The 20,431-nt window shown below is 41.0% G+C and overlaps 1 protein-coding gene across 4 annotated transcripts in view; it reads right to left on the reverse strand.

The window, feature by feature from the left end:
* Positions 1–7,001: 7,001 nt before the first annotated feature.
* The window catches only part of TLK1 (tousled like kinase 1), an 86,045-nt gene continuing 72,615 nt past the window's right edge, over positions 7,002–20,431 (reverse strand). For all 4 annotated transcript variants that reach the window (XM_081971030.1, XM_081971028.1, XM_081971029.1 and 1 more), the window contains 4 exons: positions 19,099–19,234; positions 14,805–14,916; positions 14,241–14,348; positions 7,002–8,833 (listed from right to left, as the gene is read on the reverse strand). In XM_081971030.1, coding sequence (XP_081827156.1) covers positions 8,657–8,833; positions 14,241–14,348; positions 14,805–14,916; positions 19,099–19,234 — 533 coding nt within the window. In that variant the 3' untranslated portion in view covers positions 7,002–8,656. The remainder of the gene's footprint in view (positions 8,834–14,240; positions 14,349–14,804; positions 14,917–19,098; positions 19,235–20,431) is intronic.

The raw sequence follows: 20,431 nt of genomic DNA on the forward strand, positions 1-20,431 counted from the left end.
GCATAGGCAAACAGAAAAGCAATCAAAACCACTCCGTTTAAGAGATTTTCCCCCCACAGTTTCTATTTGGTGCAGTGACTAAAGTAAAGAGTCGAAAGAAAATATAGAGAGTGAGAAGTTTCTGTCATCAAAGTTAAAACGTCCAAATATTGTCTGGGGTATGCAATGTTCAAAAACACACATACACAACAAAGACACAGACACATATGACAGTAAACAAAATCACATCATGTATAGAAAAATCCCACTCTAAGGTGATATCATCTAGGCGGGATGTCCAATGTCCCATCTGGCTCGAGTGTTTGCGGAAAGACACGCTGCTGAATTGGAGAGATGACAGATCCGTAAAGATCAGACAGAAGGTCAACTGTGCTTGATAGCAAGACAAAGAGAAAAGTCATGATAGTTGATGACTCACTGCTACAAGGTAATAATCCAGCCCCCTCAGCTTAGGAAGTATGTTGTCTGCCAGGAACAAGTTTTAATTTATTTATTTCTTTATTTATTATTTATTTATTTCTTTAGATTTCTAAACCGCCCCCTCTCCCAAAAAGGGACTCGGGGAGGTGTACAGTCAAATAAAATGCAGATAAAATACATGAATAACAATATAAATAATATAAAACAATTGAATACTAAACATTTAGGTGGAGGAGATGAGACTGTACAAGAAATAAATATGCTATGGAAACCCTAAAAAACATCCCCAATTAAAATACCCAAACCTAGTTAAAATATATCCCCGGGAGGCAAAACTAAGAGAGTGCCAGGCCAGCTAATTGAAACAGGTGAGTCTTTAATTTTTGACGGAAGGAGCGGAGGTCGGTGGTGGTTCTGATATCGGGGGGGAGGTCATTCCAGAGGGTTGGGCCCATCACAGAGAAGGACCTACTCCTAGGTGTCGCCCGCTGGCATTGCCTAGCGGACGGCACCAGGAGGAGTCCCTCCCTGTGTGAGCGGATTGGTCGTAGGGACGTGTGTGGTAGGATGCGATCCTGCAGATAACTAGGTCCTATGCCATGGAGCGCTTTAAAGATGGTAATCAATACCTTGAAACGCACCCGAAAGGCCACAGGTAGCCAGTGCAGCTCGCGCAGGAGGGGTGTTACGTGGGAGTATCGTGTACTCCCCATGATGACCCGCGCGGCTGCGTTCTGGACTAGCTGCAGTCTCCGGATGCGTCCCAAGGGAAGCCCCATGTAGAAGGCATTGCAGTAGTCCAGGCGAGACGTCACCAGCACATGAGTGACCGTGCGCAGGGCACTCCGGTCCAGTAGGGGGCGCAATTGGCGCACCAGGCGGACCTGGTGGAACGCCCCCCTTGCCACGGCTGCCACATGGTCCTCCATTGACAGCCGGGCATCAAGGAGGACGCCCAAATTGCCCGCCCGTTCCACAGGGGACAGTTGTTCGCCCCTTATGGCCAGCGATGGTGTCAGCTGGCTGAACCGAGGTGCCGGTAGCCACAGCCACTCGGTCTTGGAGGGGTTGAGTTTGAGTCTGTTGTCCCCCATCCAGACCCCGACGGCTTCCAAACACCGGGACATCACTTCGACAGCCTCGTTGGGGTGGTTTGGGGTTGAAATGTACAGCTGAGTATCATCAGCGTACAGGTGGTACTCAACCCCAAAACCACGGATGATCTCACCCAGCGGCTTCACATATGCGTTGAACAGGAGAGGTGAGAGGACCGACCCCTGTGGCACCCCACAAGTGAGTGGCCTCAGGGTCGACCTCTGCCCCCCTGTCAACACACATTGCTTCCGGTCGGAGAGGTAGGAGCCGAACCACCGCAAAACGGTGCCTCCGACTCCCATCCCCTCTAACCGGCGCAATAAGATACCATGGTTGATGGTATCAAAAGCCGCCGAGAGGTCTAATAGGACCAGGATAGAGGAACAACCCCTATCTCTGGCCCTCCAAAGATCATCAACCAACGCGACCAAGGCTGCCTCTGTGCTGTGCCCGGGTCGGAAGCCGGACTGGCGTGGGTCTAGATAATCGGATTCGTCCAGGTGTCGTGGAAACTGCTGCGCCACCACATTCTCAACAACCTTCGCCAAAAAGGGGAGGTTGGAGACTGGACGGTAATTAGCTAGCTCCATTGGGTCGAGCGAAGGCCTCTTGAGCAAGGGTCTCACCACCGCCTCTTTCAAGGCGGTTGGTAAGTCTCCCTCACCCAATGAGGCGTTCACCAGGCCCAGAAGCCAGCCTCGTGTCACCTCCCAGGCTGCCAGTACCAGCCAGGAGGGACACGGGTCCATTGAACATGTAGTGGGCCGCAGCCGTCCACGCAACCTGTCCAAATCCTCGGGGGCAACAGTCAAACTCCTCCCAGAATGGCCTCTCAAGACTCGCTGTTGGCGGCTCGTCTGGTCCACTGACGGAGGTCCATCCGCTCCGGATCTGAGCAATTTTGTCCTGCAGATATTCCCCAAACTCCTCTGCTCTTCCCTGTAAGGGTGCCCCCCGCGTCCCCTGCGATAAAAGGGAGCGGGTCACCCGAAACAGGGCGGCAGGGCGGTTATCCGCGGATGCAATAAGGGCGGCACAATGCCTACGCTTGGCCACTCTTATTGCCACAAGGTAAGTCCGCAAATAGGCTCTTACCTGTGTTCGGTCAGATTCGGAGCGTGAGGACCTCCACCTGCTCTCTAGACGTCTCCTGTGGCGCTTCATCACCCTTAGCTCCTCAGTAAACCAAGGAGCCCGGGTGGATCGATGCCGCAGGAGAGGTCACAAAGGCGCAACCCGGTCCAAGGCCCCAGTCGTCGCCTTATTCCAGGCAGTCACTAGGTCCTCGGAGCGGGAGCGGGACAGGGCTACAGGTATTGGCCCAAGCTCCGTCTGGAATCTATCCGATTCCATCAGGTGCCTGGGGCGGTACCAGCTTGTAGAGTCTGGTTCCGCCTCCTCGCGGTGGGGGATAGCGCCAGGGAAGGCCAGCCGGAGGGATGAGTGATCTGACCATGACAGGGGCGTGATGACTAAGTCCCCTATTCCCAGATCACTCGTCCACTGTTCAGATACAAAAATGAGGTCCAGTGTGTGGCCCCCTTCGTGAGTGGGGCCCTGAACTAATTGGGTCAGGTCCATGGCCGTCATGGAAGCCATGAACTCCCGAGCCACCTCGGAAGCCGCTCCCGTCGACGGCAAGTTGAAGTCCCCCATGACCAAGAGTCTTATAATGATATAAGAGTACAAATTCCAATAATCTATCATGTCCCCTGACAATTATTTCTTACTGCTGATGTTGGTAGGGACAAACAATGCCAACAAAGAATAGCTATCATAGTATCACTACAAACTCTGAAGCTCAAAATGTTGGGGCTTCAGCTGCTTTTCTTATCTACCCATCCCGTTCATTGAAGAGGAAAGAATACCACACCCAGCCAGTGTCTTTGCAAGGGATGGGGACAGAGAGATTTTGTTTCTGAGGCAATGGCCTCATGACTGTTTACACAGAGTTATGCCTCACAAATAGTGATAGAAATATATCTGACCCAAGAATGAATGAGGGAAATTAGAAGGAGACGGTGGTAGAAACAAACATCTTGGTAAAGAGCTTGTTGATCAGAAAGGTCGGCAGCTCGAACCCTTAGTGTTGCGTAACGTAGTGAGCTCCCGTTACTTGTCCCAGGTTCTGCCAACCTAGCAGTTCAAAAGCATGTACAAATGCAAGTAGAAAAATAGGAACCACCTTTGGTGGGAAGGTAACAGCGTTTAGTCATGCTGGTCACATAACCACGGAGACATCTTCGGACAGCGCTGGCTCTTCGGCTTTGAAATAGAAATGAGCACCTCCCCCTAGAATCGGGAACAATTAGCACATATGTGCGAGGGGAACCTTTACCTTTACCTTTTTAAGAGTCAAAAAATGAAGATGTTAATGAAATCAGAAAAAAATGCCCATGTATGTTTATAGCCCTCATTGTCTATACATGAATGCCCAGAATATGGGAAATAAGCAAGATGTGCTTGATCAATCCAAGCAGAAGGGCTTCCTTGACTGAAGTGTAGCAATTTAAAATACACCTTGCTGAAAAGCATCAGAAACAATTGCCTGGGAGGAGCTGGTTCCATTGCTGCTCAGAAGTTGAAATGAATGATCGGGCAATGTTATATAGAGTAGGAGTTAAAAGAAACGGCAGAGTTCTTCCATCAACTATCACCCTTCCAAGGAAGCATATGTAGATCATGACTTCTAAAAGCAAATTATGCATCTTTCAAAGAGGCATGAAGTTGTATGGAGTGTGTGTGTGTGTGGGGGGGGGGGTGTATTTCAATTTTCCTAAGAACTGTTAGAAGGCAAACTCTGCCAACGATAATCTTAAGAAATCCGCCCGCTTTCAAAAAAGAAAGAAGCCGCTATGTTAAAAGAAAAGCTTATTAAAGATCTGCAAAGGATATATGCTGGAAATAGAGACGGGTTACAAAGGAAGAATACAGATATTCTACAGAACTGTAGAATAGATGAAGGAAAGCAGACGCTCAGAAGGAGCTGAGGTGAGTGAAGGATGCCGAGAATAATAAAAAAGGACTTCCTTAGATATAAAGGTAGTCCTTCACTTACATTCATTTAGTGACCATTCAAAGTTACAACATCATTGAAAAAGTGACGTATGACCATTTTTCACACTTACGACCGTTGTAGCAACCCCATGATCATGTGATCAAAATTCAGATGCATGACCATGGGTTCATATTTTATGACAGTTGCAGTGTCCCCGGGGTCATGGGATCACCTTTTGTGACCTTCCGACAAGCAAAGCTAATGGAGAAACCAGATTCGCTTAACAACCGTGTCACTAATTTAACAACTGCAATGATTGACTTAACATCTGTGGCAAGAAAGATCTTGAAAATGGGGCAAACTCTCCTAGCAACTATCTTGCTTAGCAACAGAAAGTTTGGGCTCAATTGTGGTCATACGTTGAGGACTACCTGTATTCCAAATAAAAGAGGTATTTGGCAGATCAGCTGCTACAGGAAAAAAGCAAAATGTTGAGAGGCAACTGTCAAGCCTGCAGCCGGTTCCTATTGGGATCTTTGGTCTGCCACACTAATATTCTATTCTACTATGCTGTTTCATTAGTGGGGAATTGGGAGGGGGAATAGTAAGGAGTAGAATGTGTTGCTGTCAAAAGAAAATTCCTTTCTAGAATCCAAGCTCATCCTTTTTCTCTACACCTCTGCACCTGACTGGAACTGGATGGGTGGAACTGCCAACATGGCAGTGGAAGATTGGACCATGTGATGGACCTGTGGGGGTGTGGCAAGATCATGAACTCTCAACTGGGTGGGGGAAACCCAGGAAGCTCAGATTTGGGTTTCCCCAGATGTGCCAACATGACTCTCTTAATAAATTGAAACTTAGAGCAATACTTTGCCTTGGACTCTTGATTTAATTTTGGATGTTATTTGGAATGCTGACAGCAACATCGGTAGAACTACAGAAGTAGTAAACGTTGTTTCCTCCAACAAAAACCAGGCATTTTACTTAAGGGACTAGTAGGATGATTGATTGAACCTGGAGATTTATAGAAATGCAATAAGGGACCATGGTATTTACTTACAGTAGAAGGAATTCAGGTGCAGATTAATTGCATCCTAAGGGACTGAAGGAATTAGAAGGTGGTAATGTATAGTTGAACTCTTACATGTTATTTTTGAGAAATCTTTTGAGAACAGATGAAGTGCCAGATGACTGGAGATGAGCAAATATTATCTCTAGGTTGCTTTCTCTCTCAATAATTTGCTAAAATAATGAAGATACCCAGTTCAAATGAGACTTGTGTGCGAAACTTGAAAAAGTAAACTATGGTACATTTTAGCTGTGAGCTGTTGAAGAAATTGAATTTAACCTGGTTCACACTAAAAACTAAAAAGCAGGAAAAACATGCTTTATAAGCCATAATGGCTAGGTACATAGTATTTACAGCTTATTATGCTGGCCAAATTATTGTTTCTTAATACTTACCCCCATACCTCAGCATAGGCACTACACTTTTTTGTGATGATGTTCATTTTAATTTCCACAGAAAAATTAAAATGAAGACATGTGGAGCAAGTTTTGAAAAGCAAGAAAAGTTAAGAAGCAATAATACAAGCGCTGAAAAACAGAACTCCAGTCACAAACCAGAAGGTGTTCAAAGTTCTTGAATAACAGGAATCATTTCACAAGAGACTTTACAAGAGATGCATCCACATGACTTGTATGATAAAGTGCATATACATTTCACCAATTGTAGGCTGAAGCGTTTAGAACTTGTGGCAAAAAAATATAAATTCTTCCCTTCATGTGCCATTGCAAAAGTTAATAGTCATCTGGACCATTGCTCTGATTGGGTTGGATAATGTCAGGTCCTGGGGGAATCAGGAGATTCAGGCAGTTCAACCAAGTATGTTGATTTATTGTAAGCTTGAGTTCTCTACAAGAATCTGACCAACTGTCAGTCAAGAGAAATGAGCGGGAGATAAGAGAGGCATTCAAGGTGGGCTGGACTTAGATCTCTTGCGGGAGCGCAGGGACTTGTGGTTAGCCTGGTCATCTCCTAAAGATAGTGTGTCACAATAAAAAAAAATCTTCATATAATCCTGGAGGACAAAAACAGATGCTTTTTCTTAAATCCCCCAATCTTCACAGAACTGCATTGGGAGGACTGCAGGCCCTGCAAAATAGGGTGTGGAGCTGGAGAGATAAAGAAATAAATACACAAAACATACCAGATTGCTTTCTCATCCAATGGGATGCTTTTACTAATTTTATTTTTTGTCTCCAACAACAGAAAGAATCCTTCAATTTGTGATTAGGCAATTCTAAATTTGGTGCATTATTCTACATAATAGATGGATCGGCTCCAAGACAGAATGTCTGTTCAAATGCAATTGGACAGAAAACAATTGGTTTTATACTGAGGGACTTAGAGAAACTACTTGTATTAAGAATAAAAGACATTGTAAACTGTCTTATATTCCAAAATAAGACTTTGAAAACCAGCTTAAATTTCAACTCTCATTATTTTATTACTGTTTTGGCTACATTCTCTACAATTTCAGCAGCATTTTGAAGAGACAGTTAATGTATCCTTATGTACAACAAAAACAAAATGGCTTGCAACATCAGAAACAAGAGCCACATTTTAACTGTACAATATTAAATGAAAAACCTGTGGTAATACAGCCTCCCTTTCTGCGACATGGACAAAGTTACATACAAGTATTCAGCATTATGAATATGACAAGAGGAATCTTGTATGGAAGAGAGATACTGCATTTGGAGAAAGGGGGGGAAAAAAACCTTACCATACAAGGCAGTTAGAAAATGTTTCACATTTCAAAATATCTGTACAAGCCACAAGAGACATCTCTTCAGAGGAACATCTTCCCACCTTGTAGACAGTACTTCCAGAAACCGAGAATAACCATAAACAACTTCTACATCTAGTATCCACGTGCTCCAGTTCAGGAAACTTGACTTGAACTGAACTGTATAGTTCCAACACAGATTGGTTTGACATGCCTTGATTGTTAATGAATTATCTACTTTCAGTCTCTCTAGGACTTTCAGCTGACTTGCACCTTAAGGAGGTTGTTTTGATTTTTTTTGTTTTGTTTTTGTTTTTTGCAAAAGCAAAAGCAACATCATTTAGCAGCAATTAAAAGCGCCTTCAATGAGACTTAAAAAAAATACAATATCCAATTAGAAAAAGCCATACTTTTAAACATTTGTACAGAAATAAGTTGCTGAATTTTTTTTTTTAAACTGAAAATATGACATCTGTACAATACATTTACAATAAAATTAGAAGGGAATTTGTCATTATCCTGCATAGAAACATTAAACATGACCAATTTGCTTTTGGTTACATACACGGCCTTGTAAATCCACCACAAAAAGCCTGGATAGCAGATAATCAGTTGACAACTCTGCTAAGTATCAAAATGCCACTTAAATAGTTGAGCTAGTTTCAAACTAGATTTTGCTCCCACTGGAACTGTTATTTTTATCCCTTTGAAAATACAGTCATTCAATCAACGAACACATTTTTAAAAACTTCGCACCAGCCCTACCCCCGCCCCACCCTGATATTAAATCCCTTCTATCCACTGAAATTAAGAAACAAAGCTGTGTCACTCAACTTGACTTTGGTTTTTGAAATGTTGACTTCTTGGGAAGAAAGATTCTTTTATTTAGCTTTTTTCTTTATCTTGTCCAGGCACTGAGTTGTTGTTCTGTGCTCCATTTTCTTCTTTATTGAAATAATGAAAACTACCCCTCTTTATAAGAACTCTCCAGTATCAACCAAAAGGTTTGTTTTTTTAAAGTAAAAAGATTATTTACAGTATTCCCTCCCTAGAAGTCCAAACACACATTTTCTTCAGTCTCAATAACACAGTACATCTGGTTGGGAGGCAGCGGGCAATGCTGTCCTTCCAAGTTTTCAAAGTGAACATTTAAAATAAAGGTACCCTTCTCAGATCATGATCCAGTCTCCTCAGAGAAACGACTTTTCTTTGAAGGGCCACAGTATAAAGACACCATCGTTCAATTTGTCCTGCTGTGTAAACAACGCTAACAGGATGCTTTCAAATGAAAGTCCACTGCAGCTAAATCTCATGAGGGTGTCAAGCGAACCATCTTGGTGAAGAAGCTTCAGTAAGGAATAATGCTTGATATAGGTGGTGTGGGAGAGGCTGCCAGTCCAGTCATATGCAAGTTTCCTGAAGAGTTTGATCTTCTCATGTGTGGAAGTAGGTAAGCATCGTTAGCTAGCTGATGGACATCAAACCTATCCTCCTTACGGTATGCCAAGCAACGCCTGATAAAGGCCTAGAAGGGGGACAAACAAACAGCATGGTGTGGAATTAAATGCAGTTTGCTGAAGAATGTCAACCAACAGAATATATCCCTCCTTTTTCTTCCGCCTCCCAAACGTGTCCTAGAGGCTGGGTCACCTCAATTTGAAGACTATATAGGTGAAAATCCCACTATTCTAGTGGAAACCCATTCATGTAAATGTTGAAGTAACATAACATCAAATTTGAAATCTCCGATTCAAATTTCAGTTTACATTGAATTTAGCAGATGTTTTCAACAAGCCACGCTTGGCTAGATTTGTTCAGCACCCTCTAACAAATTCAAAACTTGTGTTTCATTTATAGTCAACTATAATATGTTAAGTAATCAAGAGATGCTAATTATAAATAACATTTTCCCACTGAAGTATTATTAAAAACATACAAGCCAGCCATAAATGAATTGCTCAACAATGTTGTATTAGGAATTTTTAATAGCCACATTACAATAGTGGGAGTAACACTGTTCTAAAATCTACTAAATTCTAATTTAAGAGTAAACCATTGTAAAGAGATGGGAAATCAAAATCAGCTACTGAGGGGCATAATATTGTACTGCCAATTAATTTTTTAAACTTTTAATTCTATGTCATTTCTCCCTGTTTTTCCTTTTAAATGTTTTAAACTTGTTATTGGAAATATGTAGATAATGCTCAACAAGGCAGAAATTACTTACTTCTCCCCATCATCATTTACATAATAATCTTCAATGAAAATATAGAAAGCAAATTCAGAATAGCAATAAAGATTGTACGAAAAATGTATATTAGTATATTATATTAGTGTGCGTCTAAATTAGAAATTTAACTAGATTTCTAATTTATAGAAATCTCTTTGATTCAGGAGCAAAAGTCTCACTTTCTTAAACCCTTCTGGGTACAATTCATTTGATCTTGGGCAAGTGACTCTCTCTCAGTCCAATTCACCTCACAGGGTTGTTGTTATGGGGAAAATAGGAGGAAGGAGTGTTGGATACGTTCACCACCTTGAGTTATTTATAATAATAATAAAGAAGAATATAAAGCAATAAACAAGCAAATTTAAGAGGGATCTTGGGGATGGCAGGAAAGAACAAAGGCACTTGATAAGTCACTTTTTATAATTTAAAAACACCTTAAAGTATTTTGATTTAAAAGCAAAAATCTTAGCAAAATTGTCAATAGTTTGGATGCTTTTTATTTATTTATTTATTTTATTTCTTAGATTTTTAGACCGCCCCTCTCCCAAAAAGGGACTCGGGGCGGTGTACAGTCAATATAATAAAATCATTCATAATAATTAAATACATTTAAACTACATTTAAGATACATTTGGAGGGGGAAATAGGCTGTACTAAGAAATAAATAATTCTAATCTTAAAACATCACAATTAAAACCCCAAACCCTAAAATAAAATAAATCCCTGGGAGGTAAAACTAAGAAAGTGCCAGGCCAGCTGATTGAAACAGGTGAGTCTTTAACTTTTGCCGGAAGGAACGGAGGTCGGTGGTAGTTCGAATGTCTGGGGGGAGGTCATTCCAGAGGGTTGGGCCCATCACAGAGAAGGATCTACTCCTAGGTGTCGCCCGCTGGCATTGACTAGCAGACGGCACCAGGAGGAGCCCCTCTCTGTGTGAGCGAATAGGTCGCAGGGACGTGTGTGGTAGGATGCGATCCTGCAGGTAACTAGGTCCTCTGCCATGGAGCGCTTTAAAGATGGTGATCAATACCTTGAAACGCACCCGAAAGGCCACAGGTAGCCAGTGCAGCTCGCGCAGGAGAGGTGTTACGTGGGAGTAACGTGTACTTCCCATAATAACCCGCGCGGCTGCGTTCTGAACTAGCTGCAGTCTCCGGATGCGTCCCAAGGGAAGCCCCATGTAGAGGGCATTGCAGTAGTCCAGGCGAGACGTCACCAGCGCATGAGTGACCGTGCGCAGGGCACTCCGGTCCAGTAGGGGGCGCAATTGGCGCACCAGGCGAACCTGGTGGAACGCCCCCCTTGCCACGGCTGCCACATGGTCCTCCATTGACAGCCGGGCATCAAGGAGGACGCCCAAATTGCGCGCCCGCTCCACAGGGGACAATTGTTCGCCCCCTATGGCCAGCGATGGAGTCAGCTGGCTGAACCGAGGTGCCGGTAACCACAGCCACTCGGTCTTGGAGGGGTTGAGTTTGAGTCTGTTGTCCCCCATCCAGACCCCGACGGCTTCCAAACACCGGGACATCACTTCGACAGCCTCGTTGGGGTGGTTTGGGGCTGAAATATACAGCTGAGTATCATCAGCGTAAAGATGGTACTCAACCCCAAAACCACGGATGAAATAGTAACGGAAGAAGGATTTTCAGGGATTAAAAAAGGATATGAAAGAAGTTAAGACTGAAAAATTTGTAGGACAACTAGCTGAAAATGTAAAAACAATTAATGACAAAGTAGAAGTTCTCAAAAAGTAAGACAGAAGTCGTAACTAGAGAGGTGGAGAAAGATTTAGACAACTTGGCACAACTGGAACTGAGGGGAAAAGATTTTTGTTTAAGCTTTAGAACAGATCTGGGGATTCTATGGCCCATAGGCAACATCTGGTCTTTTGGTTGCTTCTGAGACCCACAATAATTCAAGATGATCATGGGTAAGATATCAGAAAGAAAAAAATTGTTACATTTCTGACTTTTTAGATTGGGATGCAGATGACACAGAAACAGTGATTGATAAGATTTACAGGATCAATATGAGACTTGCAAAATTAAGTAATGTTTCAAAGTATGTATATGTTGCCATGAAGACAACTAATGCTTTGCAATAATATTATAATACTCGATTGAAGATTGAGAATGGTAACACAGATGTACTTAAGGAAATTCCAATTAGAATACTATGTAAAAATAATAATTTTGGGGGTATGTGTGTGTTTCTGGTGTGATTTATAGTGAACCAATCTTCAAAGGAGTGGATATAGCATTGTGGCAGAAATCGACACCCAGAAGGCCAACACCGAACAATGAAATATCTCTGAATAAAGGAGAGATTGTAAGATAACCCACTTGTTATCTCACAGTGGCTCCTCATAGGTAATCAGTGGGAGGAACAATTTTTGCATTTTGCTTGCTAGCTGAGCAGCTGGGAAGCAAGAGATACAAGTTATAGAAAAAAAGAGAATTGTGATGTAATCTTGGATAGGTTTGATTAGAATTGCGCTATAGCTGCCAAAAGGAAGATTGGAAGCAATTTAGCTATATTTTCTTCTCATGTTTTCTGTTGTTTCTCCTATCTCCTTTTTTCATAGTTCATTTTTCCGTCTTCACTTTTACTATATCATATTTTGCTTTCTTTGAACATATTTATTATCAATGTAAAGACTGTTTTATTACATGCAGGTCTCCTGTAGTGATTAAGAACTGAATTTTCTTGGTTCAAAAACCCTGTTTCTTCTAAAACTGAAAGGTTTGATTCATTAAGAGGTTCTGTAATCATGCTCCCTTTTATTCGTACTATTATTATCTCCAGAATTCCTCTCCTGCAAAAATCTATCCAATAAGTACAACTATTCAGCGATTTGAACACTTGTAATATACATAGAACACTTTGCTTGCTGAGATGGGATAATGTAAGTGTGTAGTAAACCTAACTCCAGATATCAGCCTGTCACTTTAGATTATGATCATTCTGGATTAGTAAATTTCCAAATTTAGCATTCACAATACTTTATGTGTTCTTAGATGTGGAAGGTTGTTGGTTATATAGAGTATTACCAATTTTGTCAGGAGCAAAGAAACTACAGAAGGAAAGAATGGAAGTATGAATTAGGGTAGATAATAAACTACAGTGAAAAGGATGACATAGTTGGAAAGAAGCAGCGCTATATAATAACAAAATATTTAATCCAAGCCCAGGAAGCACCAGGCAAGCCCAGTCTTGCTAAGCTCACAGAACGTGTTTAACTTGGATGGGACTACAAACAAAAATAGTGTACCTGAAGACATTCTTCTGTGGAAAGTAGAGAGAAAATGCAATATTCTCCCTTCATGTGAAGAAGATAAAGAGGCCATTAATATGGAAAATTAAGCTAAGTAAGGAGGAATTCTATGAATAAGTTTTCACTTGCCTCCACACAAGGACTAATGGTTAAACAAGCCGAAACAAACTTTCTGTTTAGTCAGAAATTATGGCTAAACCAACCAGAATGCCATGGCTGATTTCTTTCCCAACCAACACCATTAAAACAAGCCATTTCATTAGGTTAGTTTGGAAGAAATAGATAAAACTTGTCCAGAACTATTTATATAAGCACCCCAATTAGATAAAACAAATTTTAGGTTGTATAATCCCTTATTCCTTTTTCAGGAGATTTGTAATTTCTTTTAAATCAGCAATGTTTGAAATAATCTATGATTAAATTTTAAATTAAAATTTTAAATTAAATTAAAGTTTATAATGCACTGCTCAAAGCTGGCTTGTCGGGAAAGGGGTAGTGTTCATTTTAAACCACGTTTGATTTAGCATTACATGATGCATAGTTCACAATAGCAAATATAATTTTAAAACAGATGAAAGTGATACTGTACTTTAGGATTTAGGACAATATAACCGTACTTTAGGATTTTCTTCTAAAATTGACAAATCGGCTTATCTGGTTAAGACTTCTGCAATTATTGATGTTCAAAGTATATTTAATGTCACTCATCTTTAGTTACATTTATTTTCTATTCAACAGGATCGATGTTTCAGGATTCCAGAGAATAATTTTCAGTATCTGATAATTTTCTCCAGCATCTGATAATAGATTTACATAAATTGGGGAATTCTCAGTCATCCAGGTCATTGTTGTCCCAAAGGTGCTTTTTCAAGAGGCAACTGGACTTTTTGTTTTTTCTTTGAGGACGTACAAACCTCCAGGTGGCCTCAACATCTCTCTAAAACAAGGGTATCGAAGTGGCAGCCCATGGGCAGGATGCATCATGCGCAGGCCGTGCCTACCCCAGCTCTGCAGGGGAAAAAGTCATGATATATCATGTGACGGCAATGTTTGACACCCGTACTCTAAAAGAATGGAAATCACCAGTTGTCTGTAAGGAGTATAAATCCTTCCATGCCCCACCAACCAGTCAGAGCTGAAGAAGCTTCTTGGATGAGAAGTGAAATGTCTTCAAAGCAAAAACAGAAATCCAGTTGCCTCTTGGGAAAAAAAGCACCTTTGGGACATAAATTAGGGAAACACAGAAACTGTTTGAAAAAAATTGCGTTTGGTTTTAAATGTATGAATTCCCACGTGAAATTTTAAAAAAATTCTTACAAAAATTAAAATACATTTGGTTTGTAGTTAGCTTTAAATGTTTTGTCTGACTGAACCTCTTGTGCCAGGATATGTTACATTCTACCAGAATTGATGGTTGAAACTCTTTACCTTGGCTTCATTGCTCACAACAGGCTTTACTGGGAATTGTACTTCAGTGGCTTTTAATATTGTGTTTTCTTGAAGTATATCTTGTTGTGATTGGTTATGGCCAAATGGCTGGAAAGAAGTAAAACATTCAGTTCATTATACCAAACATCCACATATTTATTTTAAAAAGATACCTTATTTTTTAAAATCTAAAATTGTGCTATTCTAAAATATTCTAAAGCATTTTAGAACAACGAGAAATGAAATCAGGTATAAGTTGATGGAGAGCATGATTGTTGTTAAAGCATTGGGCTAGAAACTGAGACATTGTGAGTTCTAGTTCCACCTTAGGCATAAAGCCAGCTGGGTGGCCTTTGGCCAGTCAACTCTCTCAGCTCTAGGAAGGAGGCAGTAAATTACTTGAATTTTTTTATGCCAGGGATTTGACCAGGCAGTCTCTTGAGATTTGGACACAATTGAACCGAAGGGGGGGAAAAAGTGTACTTGCCTGTACATATTTGATTAATGGAAGTATGATAGTCAAACTTTTCTGTACGGAAAATTGCAGCTACTGTACATGCTTACCTTTCGGCCATATAGACACTGGAAAAAGATTACTCCAACTGACCACACATCCACCTTGTTAGAAATTTTTGGTGGTTCTTTTCCTACAACAAAGCACTCTGGAGGCAAATACCTGAACGAAAACAAGGGGAAAAAAATCATTCAGGGTAAACAGGCATATGCTGTCCACCAGAATACTGATTTTTTTTTTAAAAAAAAAACCTAGTCAAAATGGTTAAGCACAAACATAAAAACTAAGTTATTTATTTATTATGTTTATATTAAGACTTTATTAAAAGCTTTCAGGATCTAATATTGTTAATCTAAACCTTTATTTCAATTATTATGAGTAGAAATATTATTATTTCAGTCAGAATATAGAAAAACAAACAAAAATATAGTATATATAAAATATATACAAATGCAAATACAAATGCATTTATATAAAAATGCAAAATCATTGCCTCATAAGCTTGTCATACTAGTAAGAAACAAACTGTCTTAAAATTAAAACATTCAAAATTTGCATCTTAGGATCAGTTATATCTTTCTTCTCTGATTTGTGAACGACACTACTACATAAAATTGTGCTACTTTTATGCATATCTCAATATCCAAGCTATAAAGTAAAATGAAGCAAGCAATTAGTTACCCAAATAAGTTATGAAATGTGGCAATTCGTATGGGGAACTAATACTATACTATTTGTTGCAAAGCTAACAGTACAGAGCATTGGAGCACAAGGTTTACTAACTCTACGGCTCCAGATCCACAAGGGTAGACTCTCTTAATTGAATTGAAATTTCCTGTTTTCTACACAGCATTGCAGAGGGTCAGGCATTTCATCTTACTAATGAGTGTGCTCTTCTATGTGTAGGAGTTGTTAAAAGACATAAACATACTAAGTTGCTTTATGTCAGCAATTTATTTCTTCGAAAGCAATTCAGAAGCAAAGAGGCCTATTTGGTGCTCTGAATCACTGACTTAATCCCGTTTAAAAGCCGTGTGAATGAGCTTAATGGTGGCACCATGAAGGAAAGCCAGTGTTTAAGGAACCACATTCGTATGGCTAGGCTTAATTTTAACAAACATAAGCAAACAGTCCAAATCCTTAGCTCTATTTTCAATAGTCTGGACATGGTATTCGGGGTCTTGAAAATAGTTCTTACAATTTAGATTGGACCAACAGGGGGGTTAGAATATAAATCACACTGGGCTCCACAGAAAACTATGTTAGGTTGCAGGAATGTACTGTATGAGCCACCTCTAGGTGAAAGTAAATTCAGTACTAGGGCACGGATGTACTGTACATTTTGAGTCACATATTTGGTGTTTCAGACTCTAGAATGAAGAAAAACATTTCCCAGATGTTTGAACTTTTGGACCTGTACAATATCTTGTTCATTTACAGACCAGTGATGCTGATGACATTTAAAGGTAAGGGTTCCCCCGCACATGTGTGCTAGTTGTTTCTGGTTCTAGAGGGTGGTGCTCATCTTAGTTTCAAAGCCGAAGAGTCAGCGCTGTCCGAAGACGTCTCCATGGTCATGTGGTCGGCATGACTAAACGCTGAAGGCGCACGGAACTCTGTTACCTTCCCAACAAAGCGGCCCCTATTTTTCTACTTGCATTTTTATGTGCTTTCGAACTGCTAGGTTGGCAGAAGCTGGGACAAGTAACGGGAGCTCACTCCGTTACGCGGCACTAGGGATTTGAACTGCTAAACTGTCAACCTATTAATCGATAAGCTCAGTGTCTTAGCCACTGAGCCACCGCATCCCTGACATTTAGGTCTCTACAAAAAGGAGCATACTGATCTTGAATTATTAATCTTCATCTAAATATCTGTATATTGTGTAAAACCATTAAACTCTCTCCTCAAAGTAATTTCTGTTCTATAACAAATGATATCATCTGTAAGGAATATGATTACAGCATATTTAATAGCTATTTTAGCAGAACGAAAATCCCATCCTTTAAATTTTTCTAGCGTACAAAGGCAAAACGCACCTGTTTTACTCGTCTCAGTGCAGGGAGGACAAATAAGGATATATCATAATATCTTATTACAAGCATTGGTTTCTAGTTCTGAATTAGCAAGCAAGCTCAATTAACTCAGAGAGTAAATTTACTGAATTGTAACAAATTATGGTAGACCAAACTAGAAATTGAATTGATAAAGATAATTCAAAACCCAGATTGGAAGTTGACAAGATACACAATTGAGATGAATACAAGCCATTCTGAATGTTCACAAATTACAACTTTATAGATCAAGTACATTTAAAACATGGCACACATTCATGCATTTGCAATCATGATACTTCCCCTCCCCCCCCCCATTATGGAAAATGGCTTTGCCTGTACATGTCATTTATGCACAGCTTACAATGTTCTATAACCTCAATACAATGCTGCTTTAAGGGTCTGGAAAAAACAACAATCCTGTCCTTCATATGCTCTTGTTTGTTGCAAAGCATTTTTCCCGAAGTATCTGCAGAGTACTAATACTGTTGAAACTTTGATAATTTCAACAGTGAAACATTAATGATCACAATTCACAAATCAAATGTATCTCCTTTGCCTTCCCTTTAGAACCAATTACATTTAAGAAATATACAGCAATAGCACTTATGTACCGCTTCATAGTACTTTCACAGCCCTCTCTAAGCGGTTTAGAGAGTCACCACATTGCCCCCCAAAAATCTGGATCTTCATTTTACCCAACTCGGAAGGATGGAAGGTTGAGTCAACCTTGAGCCGGTGAGGATCGAACTCCTGGCAGTCAGCAGAACTAGCCTGCCATACTGCATTTTAATCACAGCTCTATGTAAAAAGAAGGTGGCTGTCTTTCAGCCCAAATATATACTGTGTTTTCCCGAAAATAAGACAGGGTCTTATTTTCTTTTGGGTGGGGTGGGGGGCTTTTTGGTCTGGGGTTGCCGGGTGGCTGCTCTCTTGTGAGTGGGTGCCCAAAGAGCTGGGCACAGCCGCAGGGCAAACGGCTGAGTTGCACTGTCGCAGCAGCGCAACAAAGCCATCATGAGGTGACCACACTCATGAGCAGCCCCCCGGCAACCCCCCTTTCTAGCCGGGCAGAGCGCCACTCACTGACCCAGTAATATCCCAAAGGTGGTAAGCCGCGGGGTGCTCTGCCCAGCTGGAAAGAGAGGTTGCCTCCAGCTTGCGTGCCTCCCAGCCTCACCATGCACAGCTCTCCCTGCAGGACTGGGCCAGGGTGCCGTTGCCGGCATGGCCCCGCTGTCACTGCCGCAGCCCTGCTGTCGCCGCCATGCTGCGAGCATAACCGGATTCCAAACTCCGGAGATCCACTGCCGAGTCTTCCGGCAGCAGCCGCTCTGGGACTACACTCTATGGTTGTGGGCTGGCTACAGGAAGACTCTCTGTCCCACCAGAGTCTTCCAACAGCCAGCCCACAACAATAGAGCGTAGTCCCAGTGCGGCCGCTGCTGGAAGACTTGGCAGTGGATTTCCGGAGTTTGGACGCCTGTTATGATTGGAGAATAGCGGCAGCGGGGCCATGGCGGCAGCGGCGCCTCCCTGGCTCAGCCCTGCAGGGAGAGCTGGGCATGGTGAGGGTGGGAGGGAGGCATGCGAGCTGGAGGCAGAACAAGTGCTCGCGCAACCTCTCTTCCCAGCCGGGCAGAGCGCCACGCGGCTTAGCGCCTTTGGGATATTACTGGGTCGGTGAGTGGCGCTCTGCCCGGCTGGAAACGGGTGTTTCCGGGCAGCTGCTTGTGAGAGCAGCTGCCCAGCAACCCCCCGCTCCAGCTGGGCACAACGCCACCCACCAACCTAGCGGTATCCCAAAGACATCAAGCAATGTGAGCGCCTTTGCCCCCTCTCCCCCAGCTCCTGCAGCTTTACGCCTTCGGGATATCGCTAAGTTGGTGAGTGGCGCTCTGTCTGGCTGGAACGGGGGTTGTCCAGGGGGCTTATTATTGGGGGAGGGCATATAGTTTTGCCCACGGGAAAAATATGGCATGGTCTTATTATCAGGACATGTTGTAATTTCAGAGAAACACGGTATGTGGAATATTAGAATGTCTTCAGTGAATATTTCTCTGTTTGTATTTGCATATCAGGTTTTTTAATTCAACATGATGAAAGATAAATTCTGTACCATTAAGATATGAACTGAATTAGGCACGATACCAATCTCTTTAGTATAATTGTAGGGCAGCTGTACATAAACTTTGTTATTCATGAGAATAACTAAGATGTCATTTTAATTTTTTAATTTTTTTTGTTTAATAAAAGGAAAGAAAAGTTTGCAGAATGGAAAGTAATATACCAGTAAGTCCCAGCTCCTTGTGAAGTTAGGTCCATTCCATCAACACCATAGCTATCATCATCCATTATTTTAGACAGGCCAAAATCTGTGATTTTTATTTCTCCACATGCTGTTCCATCAACCAAAAGGATGTTTCCTATCAAAAGAAGAAAATTGGAACAACTTTTGAAGCAGCCACATGAACTCTAAAAGATGTGGGTATTTGAATGATTCAAAGAGAGGTGCTTTGTTCATAGTTCTGCAAATCATGAAACACATTTGTAGTCTTTGTTCAACCCTAAAAACTAGTACATTCTCAATGCGTATACACATTTGCTTAGCTACTTTGCTTCATTGGTGGACCCACGAAAAGTATTGTCTACACTTACACAGACCCACAGAGTAGCTTTCAAAGCAACCAATGAGTTTTACAACTTCAGTGTATCGCTTATTCTGTGATACTCCACTTTCAATTGCATTGCACAGCCCTAAAAATTTTACAGAACTGAAATATTTAACAGGCATGTTATAAATCACAAACTATTCATAGATCTATCCCATGTAGCAAACTATTCATTTGAAAGACAATTTATTTACTTTATTTATTAAATTTATGTGCTGCCCATCTCACCTGTCAGACGATGCTGGATGACTTACATCTGGGAAAAAGATAAAGTTCCCATATCTCAAACATCTTAAGTTCCTATATTTCAAGTCACAGAATGCATGCAAACTTAGTTATTTACCACTAAGCCTATAAAACTTTATATAAGAATTAGTATACATTTCATAAATTCAAATCCAAATTATGGATTTTTAAATAAATAAAGCACTTTTGGGTATTGTAACAATGTCATGCTATTTGTACTGAATTTTATCGTTTTCGTGTATTAAGCATTTCATAGAAAAACAAAAGTTTCAAGAACTGGAAAACAATGCCTGCAATTATATTTGCATTATAATTTTGTTACATTTCAGTTTTTCTTGATTGACTAAGCTCTGTAGCTGCTCTATTTTGTTATTTCTATTTGTACATTACATTGAGTATCCACTAAGAAGCAATCCAAAACTAAAGCAACAAAATAAAATTATTTCCTGCCTATTCAAAAACAAAAAGAAAATTATGTTTCTACACAGTGGAAGCAAATTAGGCTATTGTTATTTTATATTCCAGAATAAAACTCTAATGTTGAGTATATTACATAATAAAATAAGTAATATATGAAATAAATAAATATACATATACACATACATACATACATACATATATAAAATTTTCGTAGATTTTCATGGGTGTAGGTATGCTGGTCTTGTTGTATTTGGGTCTTTTCCCAGGTAAGATTGAGATTGTCTC

Source organism: Natrix helvetica, assembly GCF_964273705.1.
Source record: "Natrix helvetica genome assembly, chromosome: 1".
Taxonomy (NCBI): Eukaryota; Metazoa; Chordata; class Lepidosauria; order Squamata; family Natricidae; genus Natrix; species Natrix helvetica.